The following is a 14,465-nucleotide window of genomic DNA, read 5'->3' on the forward strand; positions in this document are numbered from 1 at the left end:
ACAGCCTACCGAAGTACCATGAACTATTTAAATGATTCATATTTGTTTATTTTGTTAGTACATTGTATCTATGTAGCAACAAATAGGTGACAACACCCAGGAGGCTATGTGGGTTTTTGTGTAATCTGAATTGAGTGTAACAAGACAAGATGTTGAGAGAGATAACAAGCACGAAGAAGAAAGAGGTAAATTTATATTCAGAATAATTTAATGGGCTCTTCAGTGTTTGCCAAGTTAGTTATAAAAATAACTTATGGTTTGCTCAAAGACTATTGAATAGAGCTGTTGTTTGAAGGAAAAGATGCTTAGAAGAAAGCCGTGGCAAAGAAGGAAGCTGTCTGTTATGTGAGACTAGGAGAGGGATTCCGAGTGTTAGAGCCAGCATGAAAGATGTATGGAAATGTTTATGGAAGGAGAAAACTGAAAAATCCATGAGGAAAAGGTCTTGCAGAATAGAAGAAAATAATGATAGGTGGGAAGACTCAGGGTGAAGCTGATCAGAGATCTGCAACAAAGCCTAGTAGATCTGAACTTCTGCAGGATGGCAGCGTGGTTTGTGTGGACAGCTTCAAATAAGTGAGAGGAAAACAGCAAGGAAGTACGCAGGGTGGTGGCTGCTGGGGTAGCTGGAAGTAAGACAGCAAAATCAAAATCTTCGCTCTGGGGAAGAGTTTCTTCACAGAGGAGGTTAGTCAAGCATCGGGGAAGGCTGCACAGGCTGAAGTCTCCAGCCTTGGAGGTATTCAGGAGACTTGTGGACGTGGCACACGTCCCTCAGTGCCAGGTCTAGTGATGGGGTCCAGCAGGTCAGGCTGGTGGTTGGACTTGATGATCTTGAAGGTCTTTTCCAACCAAGAAGATTCTGTGAAAACCAGGCTGTACAGCAACCATCGTGGATCTCTAGTAGCTTTAAGGAAGGAGGTGGGGATGGCCATTGGGTAGTTGTAAAGAAAGGAAGAGAAGAAACCTAAAATTTTGGAGGTATGACACCAAGTCTGTGGAACTTGAGAATAGGGGATTAGTTGAAGAAGTGTGAAACAAAAGATGAAGAGTTTGTGGTGTGTTGTGGTGATACTGTTTCTGCACTCCCATTTACTGGATAGCTCCAGCTTACTGGAAGTATCCATTATTGCAAGAGTCACGTGCACACTCACTTGCATGATGTGATGCCTCTTTCACATGAAGTTGCACCCTATCCCTGTTGCAGAGATAATGTAATATCACATGACTGTTATTGCTATGGTTAAGGGTCTGTCAATATGTTCTTCAGAATGTTTTCTGAAGAGCTTTAACTGCCTTTTGTAGTTCCTCAGTATAAAAAGTCGATATTGAGCTAATGTAATCAGAAGCACTTTTTATATTTATTTTAAAAAGTAAACCTGCAAAAAAATTGACTATTTTCTGTTCTTCTGTACCTTTTTCTGTTTTATAAGCTATATCCTAAAATACAGCCTTTTGAAGTTCTGCAGGAACTGTGCTCAACTTGCCGTGTGACTTAGTATTGCAACAGAGCTTGATTTTTATATACTGGTAGTGATTTGGTCACTATGAACTTGAGGTACTGCAAAACATCGACTCCAGCCATAGTTCACTACGTAGTAGCTTTTTCCAGACCCTTAATTCAGTTTCACTTGTTTCTATTTCACTGCCTTTAGTTGCACTTAAAGAATTCAAAATTTTGAACTTCCTCATTTGCTTTTTGCAGGCTGCTTTGCTGAACTCCTTCCCTGCTATCTTTGATGAGCTGTTGCAGATGTTCACTGTGCAGGAAGTAGCAGAGTTTGTGAGGGGCACTCTGGGCAGCATGCCCAGTACTGTACACATCGGGCAGTCAATGGACGTCGTTAAGCTCCAGTCCATTGCACGCACTGTCGACAGCCGCCTGTTCTCTTTCTCAGGTAAGGTGGTGGGATGAATGTAAGGTTGGCTGGTAACTATGAGTAACAGCATATTCCACTGAGTTTGCTGTTGCTTTGTTGCTGACAGTTCATTACTGAGCGCTAATAAACTTGGTAATTATTTATCTGTGCAGCATTGTGGTTACGTATCTTCATTGTGTATGCTTTGTAAGTTTTTCTGTAGTAGGAAACATTAATAAATCCATTGTAAATAAGTTATACTACTGAAGGCTGATAACGTTCTGTACCTTAACAAATCTCGTTTGATTATATTATATTATGTGATTATATTACTCTTTAATTGTTTACTACTTTAGTTCCAAAGATAGGAAGGTTAATCTAATATCCAGTAAGCTAATTGCATGAGAAAGAAACAGGAAGACAGTTTCAACCATTCTTTTAAAGTATATTTAATCTTTATATGGTAACTATCATACTTGCATAACTCAACATATTAGTAATTCATTATGATGGATTAAATGAATAAGAGCTGAAGATTGAGTTTATTTCAAATGAATGAAATTATGAATATAATAGAGGAAGATAAAAAGCAGCATAGGGCTTATCTTCCCTAATAATCAGAAGTTAGTGCACTCAGTGCTTATCTCCCAGGTCGGCAATCTCCCATGTCCTTTCTGTCCCTCAAAGGATGATTCTAGTTGCCAGACATCTTTTGCCTGCCAACCCTGCCTACTCTTCCAGCCTTGCAATTAAAGGAAGATCCATTCTCTTTTTCTTGGCTCCTGTATGTTTCCCTTCCACCTCTCCTATCAGTTCCTTGCCATGCTCACACTTTTTTCCGTTTTTTCATGTTTTGGCTACTGTCTTCAGCAGCTGCTGCCAGCTCTCCCTCCTTAAATAAAGTTCAGGTTTGTAAGCCTGATAAATGAGAAGAATTAGCCAGTTTCCAAGAGGCATATATTGGAGAAGCTCTCTTAGCTGTGACAATAGAGATGAAAATCACCTTGAAGTGAGGAAGGAATCTGCACAATAGGAAATCAAGATCAGCATGTATCAGTTCACAAATGTTGTTTTCAAGCTGAAACAATATTGAAGACTTCATGTATTCTGCATTTACAAACTTTTGAAACGAGTCATACTATTTGTTCGTTATATATGGTTCCTGGAAGTGTATTCTACTGCAACCTGTATGATAGAATTTGCACCAATTAATTTAATGTGCTATTTACCAGCAAACAAGTTTGGATACCTAAAGGTTACTGAAGGAAGATAATTGAAATTCAAGTCTCTTTTTTAAAAACTGTGATCTTATTTTCCTCCTTTCAGAGTCGCGACGCATCCTGCTTCCTGTGGTTCTTCACCACATTCACCTTCACCTACGTCAGCAGAAGGAGCTGCTCATCTGCTCCGGGATTCTGAGTAGTATCTTCTCCATAATCAAGACCAGCTCTTTGGTAATCTGCTCCTTGACTTTCTAATTCCATCACTGACTTATGAAATTGAAGGCTCAGGGACTTGTGTCAGCTAATACAGGTTTTGCAAAGATCCGTCTGAAAATGAAATTCTACTAATATTTTCTGTCAGCAAGAGAACATTTGAAATCGGGGACTGCTTTTGTATGTGTGACTCAAAGCATTCTGATTACACAGTGTTCTTGCTGTTAGGAGAGGAAAAAAGCATATTCATTTACCCGATCTGACACAGTTTAATTTTCCTCATCCAAGCCCAGAACTTAGATGTCAGTGAAGTTCAAAAGCCCCACACAGCTCTAGGACTTGTAGTTCTGCAAGGGACAGTAACTAGCAATTTATGGTTCATGTTAAGTGAATACTCTAAAATTATCCAATCAATGAAATCACACATACTTCTAGAAATTGCTGCTGAGTTTAAACACCCAGCTTTGATGATCATGTAATACTCTGATCCAAATGGTAACTTGATCGTTTTAAGCAATGCTCACAAACAGAGGGTGGTGAAGTTTCCCCACCTGACTCTAAAGGAGGAAGCTCACAGTGCTAAATATAAATCGTACCAATGAGTACTTCTAATAACAGGTTACTTTGTGTGAAAGGAATGAAATGAAAGGTATCAGGGTAATAAGCTAAATTAATGCTGCCGTAGAATAAAGAGCATTGAACATAATTTGACCCCGCTGTGTTCTAGAATGTGTTCAGATCTTTGATTGTAGATTTACCTTTTCATCTGTGACCCTGAATGTTTCTATCAGAGGGAGGAGGTAACGCGCTGGCATCACAACAGCACCTGGTACCCATAATAAATTTGTTTGTACGTCTTTGAACCTCTGTTGTGGAGGTCTCTGCCAAGGCGGGTGTTTGCGGTATGGCTGGCTTGAAGAATTCTCTGCCAATTCCGTCCTCTCCGGTCTCTAACTATCTGTTTGCTCACCACTTACTGTAGGAGGGAGATGTCGTGGAGGAGGTTGAGATGATGGTGGAAAGCCTCCTGGATGTGCTTTTACAAACTCTGCTAACAATCATGAGTAAATCGCAGTCTCAGGAGGCGGTAAGAGGGCAGCGTTGCCCGCAGTGCACAGCAGAAATCACTGTTAGTAACTAACAATCAGTTTCTATTTCCTGCTTCTCTAACCTTTGGTTCAGTCCCTCACCACCACCTGCACCTCATTATCATCTCTCCTGCATGAATGCCCAGGGCTTTGTCTCCTTCCCGTAATAAGTCACAGATCCGTTCCTTCCTCTGTGTGCTAGTGAGGTCTGCAAGAAGCGGTAGGACTAAAGAAGGCTTTTGTGGATTTCCAGGTTATTTTCTTGTTTATCTGTTCAGGTGCGATTGAGAATTAGTGATTAGAACTTGGGGCATATGCTAACTGGGTGACTGCCTAGGGCTTCCTCCCCAAATGGGCTTCAGACTCTGATTCCTAAGGCTAAGAATATTGTAATTCCATGTGGACAAGTCCCTTAGCACTACCCTGGAGATCTTCTGTTCATGTTCACTAATGATTTCTTACAAATGAAACACAGCGTATTTTGGAAAAAGGATTAGTAGAGCCTAAGTTGAGTGAACTGTTGAGTTTGATGGGAGAAGAGGGAAAAGCCAGCACTTTGTCTAGTCTGCCAGCATACACCTAGGAGAAGAAACCTTTTCCTTGACGTGTAGTGAAACAGGAGAAAAGGAAGAGAAATGCTGATAAGCTTTTCTGGATTCGTTGCCCTTTCTATTTTAGAGATTCTACGAAATAGACTAGGATAGGCTAACACAGCTTTTGCACTATGTGTGATGTTAAGCTGTTGTAGAGAGCATCTCTTTTCTAGTCTTGCTTTTTTGTCAAATGGCTGAAACCTCAGAGGTGGGCGAACACTAAGGCACACTTTTCACACAAGTGAAAAGATGCTATCTTTCTATTTTAGCTCGAATAAAGTAAAGAACCCTAGTAAAGAACGAGAGATTTAATAGATTTTACAGCATCCAGTGACATCTCAAGCTTCCTTTTACTTCTGCTATTTGACTTAATGTTATTTATCACATGCCACCGTACATGCAAGGGAGGTGGTTGAGTCACTGTCCCTGAATGTGTTTAAAAACTGTTTGGATGTGGTGCTCAGGGACATGATTTAGTGGTGAGTTGTTAGAGCAGTGTGGTTAGGTCGCGGTTGGACTTGATGATCTTGAAGGTCTTTTCGAACCTGAGCAATTCTATGATTCTATGCAAGAACACACCTTTTTTCCTAGTGAAATTCAGCCCTGTAAAGTTTATTGGAACATCCTATGTCAAAGCTTCTGGGTAGATGCATGAGCCAATTTAAGAATAAATAAAAATGGAAAGGAAATCCCAAGTACAGCATACCCTCGTATTTGTTCCTAAATTTGTATTTTACATCATGGTAGTAGGTGTAGTCTTTTTTAGAGACCAATTAGAAAGTAGTTTGCATGTTTCAGGGGAGTGGCAGTCAAAAGACATACTCCATACCTTCTTGCCACTGCCATACTCATTATCTTGGACAAATTGCTTAACTTCTCTGTGCTTTACTTTCAGATATGTAAAATGGGGGAGCCCATCTTTGGAAAACTCTTTGGGATACTGTGGTAACTGGTCAGGGTGCATCTGCTTTGCAGGCCAGAAATGTAATTGTAGCTCACGTAGGCTTACCCAAGCTATACTCAGAGTATCATAATGGAATGCTGTTAATATTGTAGCTATGACAGCAGGTAACTTTGGTGAACGCTAATAAGCCAAATATTTACAAGATTCCAGACACCTTTTGCAGCCTGTACTGATCCCGTGCTGTTATCGCTATACTGTTTTCAGTATCTCAACAAATTATTTTAAATTATTCCTGGTACACCTGCACGTGCAGCAGTCACACCTTTGTTCAGCGTAGTAACTGAGAAGGTGATTGTCAAGAACTGCATGCTTGGAGAGAAATTCTTTATAATGTCTGTATTAATAATTTTAAATTATTTTTGTTTAGACTGCAACATTTGTTAAAAGGCATGTAAAAACAGCGCCTGTGGTAGGCCTCTAAGAGATGTATTCCTTTATACTAAGAGTCATTCAAGAACTGTTAACATGCAGTATTTTTAATCTCTGTGCATGATAGCTTTCCCTCTCATAGGCATTGGGGCCATTTCAGACCCCTCCCTTTATACCTTACCCCGAGTTGAGTTTTGTATGCATGAAATTTCAGATTGTCTGATCTAAAGAATTTCTCGTTCTGTCAACAGGGGGAATATGTGTCCTGCCTTTTATCTTTGCTTCGTCAGATGTCAGACACTCATTTCCAGCACTTACTGGACAACTTCCAAAGCAAGGATGAACTAAAGGTACAACAGGACATCATGTCTGTGGGGTCATTCGCTCAGAATGAGAGAGCAGAGGGAATCCCTCAGGCTTTATTTGCTCTGCTAATCGTTCCCATTCTCTGGCACTCTGGTTTCATAGACCTTCCTTTCCCTCTTACGATAATAGATGTTGTGTCAAAAGTATGTTTCAAACCTGTTTTGGGATACAAATGTCTCTAGCAAATGAAATCTTTCTTGGAAAAGCAGCAGTCTTACAACTTGTCTTTCTGCACCCTTCCCAAATTTGTGAACATGAACTTTAATTATGGCTATCTATGACGTTCTGGTTGACGAGGGGCACAAACCTCTCAGGTGGCTTTTTTGTCACTAACATTTTGAAGTGGCACCTCTCAGAGCAGCAGAAACCAATTTTTTTTATCTCATTTTCCATAGAAAAGAGGAATATCTCAGACAACAGTCTATTTGAGAGGCAGAAAAACTTTGTAAATAAGGACAAGATTTTATATAGCCTGCTTTTGAGTAGCGTGGCACTTAATAAAATAAGGTCAATGAGAAGAATGTAATGTGGCAGGAACTTCTGCTGCATTAACAAATGAGATGGAGCAGCAGTGAGAAGTCTTTCCTAAATAGTCTTTCTAGATCGTATGCATATAGAGAGGCTGAACAAATGAGGAAGATAAATTTGTGATGGTGGAATTCTTGCCTCCTGGTTGCAGGGTTCAGTGTATGTCAGGTTGATAGTTACTTGATATTACCTTTCAGATAACTGATTGCTCATAGGAAAATGATTTGAAAAGTTAACTCATTAATTGTCATTAAATATTAAAAAAAAACCTATCGTTCTTATGTTAAACCAATGTAAAGATTTGTTGTTGAATTAAAATTTGTCCTTATAACCGTAAGAGTGAATACTAAGGATATGTTCAGCAGCACGACAGGCTGAAGATATTATCCCCAACATTTTTTTCCAGCTATCAGTTATCTAATAAAGTACATGACCTTTTCCTTCAAGTGTTGCCCTCTGGCCACTGCCGTGCCTATCAAAATAGGAGGCTTTGCTTTCAAAGCAGCCCTCATACATTATGCTCATAAGGAAGATTTTTGTCTCACTGTGAAAGTTAAGATTTAAGACAGCTGGAACCCAATCAGTACATCTTAAATGCAGGTAAAGCAATATCCCAAAGCAATATCTTAGATGCAAGTAAAGCAATATCCAAAAGATTTGTTGTTACCATTTTTTCACATGGATGGCCTAGTGCTCAAATGGAACACTCTGAGCTTAAGAAGTGCTTACAATCAAGAACACATCTTCAGCTCCTAATGACTTCTTCACTTTTTTTTTCACCTATGCAATAGGAGTTCCTCCTGAAGATTTTCTGTGTATTTCGGAACCTTATGAAAATGAGTGTCTTTCCTCGAGACTGGATGGTGATGAGGTTGCTCACCAGCAAGTAAGTAGAGAAGCAGGTATAAACTTCTGTCATTCTATATCAGATTTTTTTTTCTCCTGGGCACTTAAAACCTGTGATGCAGTGTGTTTCATCAGGTTGAAATGTTGTGATCGAGACAGAGCCCTGCAGTGCTTATCCCAATTCTGCCTTTATTTTAACACTTTGGACCAAACTGGGACTTCAGTTGTCATTCTGTTGTAGGCTACCAATATGCAGAGGTGTCAAAAAAAATTATAGATTTAAACCCAAAGCTGAAGTAGCTGCACTGAGGATGAGAGTGGCGCAGTGGCAGGGAACACCCAGCACCAAGAGGTATTAGCAGCCATGCCTCTTATCTCCCTTTCTCAGTAAATTACTGCATCAGATATCTGTTTTTTCCCATAAGCAGCCCTCTTTACCCTACCAAGAAGAAGGACTCAGGTATGTTAGAAGAGGAGGATTAGGCCCCAGCAATGACACCAGACGCATTACACAGATTTATTTCTCAATTAAGTTGTCATTGGCCGTTTTAATGCTTAATTTTTTTATTATTCTTCCTTCAGCTAAGTTAAGTACCACACTCTTTGAAATGGTAGCAGTGTGATGAACGCTCAGTGGCTGGAATTATTTGCTGCCTTCTTGTTGCGTTAGATAAACTAGCTATAGAATTACTGCCAGCTGAGAACTGGAGGGGTTCCCATTACAGGAGGACAGGCTGGTCAGTGGGTCACGCTCTGTGAGTTCACAACATTAATGAAAAGTCAAAGGAGTGGATTTCAGGATCTCAGATTAAATGACATTTGTAAGAAAAGAAAAATGCACATAGAAGAGTAGTGACCTCACATGCTCTAAGTTACCTAGTTCCCTTTGGCACTGTTTTGTTCTAGATTCTTAGGCTAAGATAAGTCCATTTAGCAGTGTTTTTAGAAGTATTGCTTGCATGTGAATCAGAGATTTGCTGTGGTTTTTTTAATGTTGCTAAAGCTTTATCTACATGCTGTGAATTCCTGAGTTTATTACGCAGCTTGGTTGATTTGCACTGAAGTGTACTTAGCCACCTCCTCCCCCAAAAAGTGGTGGGAAGGAGAGGGGCAGTGTTGAGAATCGAAAGAATATTCACAAATATGTTATTGTGTGACAGATAAAGTACTGTTGTTTAGCCAAGAATTAAAACAGCTCGAACATCTTGAGTTGCTATTCTTTGGAAAAAACATATTTCTGTTGAAACAGGAGAAAAACAGGTGTGTTCTTTTGTTTCACTTCTGATGATATGGCCCAGCCATACAGTATATACCCAGTTTTTAAAAATTCTGTGTAAATTCCCCAAATTGCAATAATGATGAAGGCTCTTTATCTTCTATCGCTTCCTACAGGCTGCTGATTAAAACATAGAAAGATAAGTGACTTCTGTGTGAACCCAGCAGGAATTACATGAGGAATGCCTGTCTGTGTGTGCAGTAGAATCAACACACACAGTACTGTAGTGGGATTTTTACTTCAGATTCAAACGTTTCCTCTTTTCTTGTCTTTTTTTGACTGCAGTATCATAGTTACAACAGTTCAGTACCTGTCTTCTGCACTGCACAAGAATTTCACAGAAACGGACTTTGACTTCAAAGTAAGGATTGATACTGGGAATATGTTACAATGTCTTTTTAAACTGGTAGCACCAAAGGAACAAGAGCTGTTCTCTGTATTAGCTGGTTAAATATGCAGTATTTATTTGATTTTGAGGAAGATGATCTAATCAGTAAGAGAAATCTGAATCTTCTCGGGATTGAGGGACGTAGAACAGAATGCTCAAATCAGGCAAATGAAGCCCTTTGTGAAGGAAACAAATACCTATTTAAGCAGAGGAGCTAACGAAGCTGTTGTCCTACAAACCCAAGGCTAATAAAATATGGACTCAGGCAGTGCTTTCCCTGAAGTTGGGATGCGCATAATCTTCCTCTCTCAGGGGTACCTCTCTTTGGCTGTAGACTTAAACCTTGGAGGAATACAGTATCTTAAGTGTGTTTTCCCTATGCCTGATGTCAGTGAAAGCAGATAACAAGTTCGGTGTTACTTAAGGAAGAGCAGCCAGACGTGTGCCTTCACACATGCGCACAGCGTGGTTGCATAAGCCTCATTTCTTTGGGAAAAGAGACTAAATTATAAGACTGTCATTCACAATATTATGTAATCTCTGGTTTTTGAGGAATAGAATCTGTTTAGCCTAGAGACAGTGAACAATATAAACTTTGCTGAAGTAACCAAGTTTAGTCATTTTTGAACATGGATGCTAAGAGTAAAAACATTACCTTCTTTAATTTTATTTCCTGTCAAGTTTTAAATAATCAATTGGAATCCTTATGTGTTCAGTATCTCAGGGTTTAAATTATATATTGATTACATTACATCTTGGTTACAAAAGGATCCTACATACAAAGGGGAATAGTTTGATAATAGTAGTAGGAGAAGGGGGAACAGTTTTGAACCGAAAGAGTGGAGATGTGGATAGAAGTTAGGAGGAAAATCATTACGCAGACGGCAGTGGGGCACTGGGACAGATTGCTCAGAGAAGCTGTGGGTGCCCATCCCTGGAGGTTTTCAAGGCCAGCCTGGAGGGTGCTTTCGGCAGCCTGATGTAGCAGGTAACATTTGGAACTAGATGATCTGTAAGGTCCCTTCCAACCTAAACTGTCCTAAGGTGTCTTCCTACGCTTGTTTAAAACTTACTCCTTGGAGTGTAATGTTATAAAACTTCCTTCCTGTGTTACAGGTGTGGAACTCTTATTTCAGCCTGGCAGTGCTGTTCATAAACCAGCCAAGCCTCCAACTAGAAAATGCCACGCCAGCTAAGAGAAAGAAGATATTAGACAAGTAAGAAAAGGTTTTGTTGGCTTCCCAGCCTTTTCTGCCACCTGAAAAACTGAGACTTTTTTTTCCTCCCTCAAGTCTCTGTGATTTGTTATGGAAGTTGGGATGCGGAAGTGCTCCACATAAGTAGATCTCCTAATATAGTGCTCTGTGATAGGTCAAGTTGTTTGATATTTTTATGTTGACTTGAATGTGAATTTAATGTGAATGAAGTTGATGCCTCCGTGCCTGTCTATGTTGGAGGCAGTTGGATAGTGCCCTTAATAATATGCTTCAAGTTTTGGGTAGCCATGAAGTGGTCGGGCAGTTGGACTTGGTGATCCTTGCAGGTCCTTTCCAGCCAAACTGTTCTAGTTTCTTTGAACATCACTGCCTTTTGTGGGTTTTTTGTCCTGTTAGGCAGTTATCGATCTCCTCTCTTGCAGATACGGTGATATGAGAGTGATGATGGCATATGAGCTCTTCAGCATGTGGCAGAACCTAGGTATGACTCTTCATTCTCTGTCCTAACAATCGAAGCCGATGTAACCTCAGATTTCTGTTAGAATTTAGTAAGTTTTTGCTTAGCATCACACAACACTTTCTCTTAACATCTGTAAAACTAGGAAGCATTTCTCTTCTACCAAAAATCCTTCTCTGCACCGTCTGCATTTGAACTAATGCATTCCTACCAATTTGAATGCTTTCTACTCAAATACAACAGTGGCAGGCTCTAGTTTGACATCAGTGATGTTTTTTAATGTATCTGCAAATATAAAATCAGCTTTTTCTGATCCCTTGAACTGTGCTGCAGTCTGCTTCTCCGTATGGAGATACTCTCTGATATCCCTCTAATTCCAGGCTGTAAAGCAGATATTTACATTCTTACAGGTATAATTTAATACATTTGGAGATGATTCAAAGCCAAGGTTATGATAGAAAATTAGAGCTGCAGATGTTTGGTTCTAATGCCCAGAAATGGCATACAGTAAAGGTTCTTTCTTTGAGTCTTCTTCTGGTATCTAATGTGCTATAATAACAATTTGTACATTACTGCTTAAAAATAACCTGAAACAGAAAAGCCTTATCGACTGTAATGCAAGATTGTGATATAATTTCAACTTAAATTGAAGTTTAATTCAATTTAATTCACCTTAATTCATTCACCTTAATATATTTTGATACAGAAGTTAAGCGTGTTACACAATGTAGAAAATCTGTGTCACCACAAGTCTCAAAAGGTAAATGGAGAATTTTCATCTAGGACTTCTGCTTTGAGAAGTGCCCTGAAGCAGTCTTGACTTTAAGTAGTTCAGGATTTTATTAATACAGCAACCAAATAACATCTTCACTAGACAAGAGCAAGTCTAGCTAGGCCAGCATCCTGTCTCTTTTCGGGATAAAAATGAATACCTATTGGACCTGGAGGACAAAGGAAGCACATACAATTCTACAGGTGAATGAGAAAAAGGTGCTGATAGAGATCACAGACATTATGCAAGGTTCTGAGAATGCTTAGATCATTACAAGGGCAAAGGAACGATGCAAATCAAACGGAATAGCTTGGTAATGTTGCTGCAAGCAGGTAGTATGTTCAAATAGCCAAATACAATCATTTGAAATGTAGACCACAAATGTATTGTGTTGATAATCAGCTGAATGGGAGCTACCTGTAAAATGCCATGAGTAAAACCAGAAACATGCTTTCTGAAGAAATGTAGAAGAATCCTAAGGAAGGGAAGAGGGGCTGTATTATGACTACAAGTTTTCCATAGTTGCCCTCGGTTCTAGAACAGTTGTTCTGGCCTCGCTTTCTGCAGTTTGTAAAAAAACAAAAACAAGTTTGACTATCAGGAAGGTAACTACAGAATTGAAAAGAAAAAAAATATAAACCTGATCCATCTCTCACAGCAAAGGTGACACAGCCAGTTTTGAAACATCTGTGTAGGAAAAAGAAGACTTTCCAATACATCAGAAATCAAGTAACTGGAAAGCTGTGGTAGAAAAATTCAGATAGGAAGAAAGAAGGCTCTTACAGATACAGAGATATTTATCACTGGGAGATGTTCAAAATATGGCTGTTTTGATTTGTTCTCTGTGACTGCACAATAAGCAGACCACAGAGTACATTGTTAGCAAAATGCCTTGCGTTCCTGTTGCTGAGAAGCAGTGCTATTTTGATCTACGTCAAGGTCAGTTACAAAAGTGTGACTTTTATAGCACTGAGGATGAAGAGCTCTGTGGTTCTTTGAAATCTAAATATGTTCTGTGAAATGGAGTTGTTCTCACCAACCTTTTCAAAATATTTTCCTTCATAAATTAGAAATATCTGTGGCCTCTTTACCCCTGGGTGGTATGTTTTAATTTAGTTGGTTTTAACAATTTGAATTCCTCTGCAAGTGAAACGCGCCGACAGTTTTTGCTGAAGGCTTTTGTAGTGAAATTAAAAATGTTCTTAGAGACTCTGCAGGGAATGGTGTAAAGCAAATACTGTTGTTTCAGTCCCTTTAGGAAAAGAATGCTTTAGCGTTCTTCATGTTTGTACCTTTGATTTCATATTGGGCCTGTTACTGTCACTCCTGCAGAGGCACCTCTTCTCAGTGACAGATAACAAAGGCTTTTATTTAATCACTGTCGCTTTGTGTTGTACAGGGGAGCATAAGATACACTTTATTCCGGGAATGATTGGCCCCTTTCTTGGTGTTACGCTTGTCCCACAACCCGAAGTCCGGAATATCATGATTCCCATCTTCCATGACATGATGGACTGGGAGCAGAGAAAGAATGGCAACTTCAAACAGGTGAGGTAGCTTCCCAGCCAGTGGCAGTGTTCATTTGCTTGCTCTGTCTTCCAGTACCCAGCTAGAAGCAAGGAATACGTATGTATCTGTTGATCCATGTCCAATAAGGACAAAGATGTTGTTATGCAGATATATAAAAATAGTAAACTTGAAGCGTCACTCACAAAACTATTACGGGCCTCTCAGGATTACTTAAGCAGTGCACTTAACAGCAAGCTACGTTTCCTATGAATATAGGGAAGAGTGATGTGCTCATCACATCATAGATGAGAAAGAGAAAGGGATTTCTGAAGTGCTGGGCTCACTGCTGTCTTTGGTTTCCACGCAGCTTGTCAGCCCTGGAATGAGTCACACTGCGAACCAGAAATGAATACTTAACAGTTCAGCCAGTATTGGTGAATACAGTGGTCTTTGGTTCTCTGTATTCAATTTCTATCCAGAAAGCAGTATTGTATAACTAAATAATTATACCATGCTTTGAAACAGATTTTGTGACTGAATATTCTTGGAGAAATTGTAGCAACTCTGCTGGAATGGTTGTGCCCAACAAAAGTTCCATTGCTGGCACCTGCCATGAGCTGTGATTGCAGAGCAGCCAGAGGAGTGCTCGTTTTGTTGCCCAGCCATGGTCAGAGATTGACATAAATTTTCCACCATAAAACAGATCCTGGAAGTTCAAAGTATGGATCATGAAGGATGAGCTTGGAATGGATCCTCAGATGACAGTGCTTTATTGCTGTCCTGTTTGGGGCCATACA

At 39.7% G+C, this 14,465-nt stretch overlaps 1 protein-coding gene across 9 annotated transcripts in view; it reads left to right on the top strand.

Annotated features, from left to right (window-relative positions):
* The window catches only part of DOCK3 (dedicator of cytokinesis 3), a 209,663-nt gene that overhangs the window by 154,011 nt on the left and 41,187 nt on the right, over window positions 1–14,465 (top strand). For 8 of the 9 annotated variants that reach the window (XM_021409194.1, XM_021409197.1, XM_021409195.1 and 5 more), the window contains 9 exons: window positions 1,706–1,898; window positions 3,186–3,313; window positions 4,278–4,424; window positions 6,561–6,659; window positions 7,995–8,089; window positions 9,611–9,686; window positions 10,830–10,930; window positions 11,353–11,411; window positions 13,559–13,707. In XM_021409194.1, the coding sequence (XP_021264869.1) occupies window positions 1,706–1,898; window positions 3,186–3,313; window positions 4,278–4,424; window positions 6,561–6,659; window positions 7,995–8,089; window positions 9,611–9,686; window positions 10,830–10,930; window positions 11,353–11,411; window positions 13,559–13,707 (1,047 nt within the window). The remainder of the gene's footprint in view (window positions 1–1,705; window positions 1,899–3,185; window positions 3,314–4,277; window positions 4,425–6,560; window positions 6,660–7,994; window positions 8,090–9,610; window positions 9,687–10,829; window positions 10,931–11,352; window positions 11,412–13,558; window positions 13,708–14,465) is intronic. The other variant, XM_021409196.1, reaches the window with a different exon arrangement.

The sequence above is a fragment of the Numida meleagris genome, chromosome 11, assembly GCF_002078875.1.
Source record: "Numida meleagris isolate 19003 breed g44 Domestic line chromosome 11, NumMel1.0, whole genome shotgun sequence".
Lineage (NCBI taxonomy): Eukaryota > Metazoa > Chordata > Aves > Galliformes > Numididae > Numida > Numida meleagris.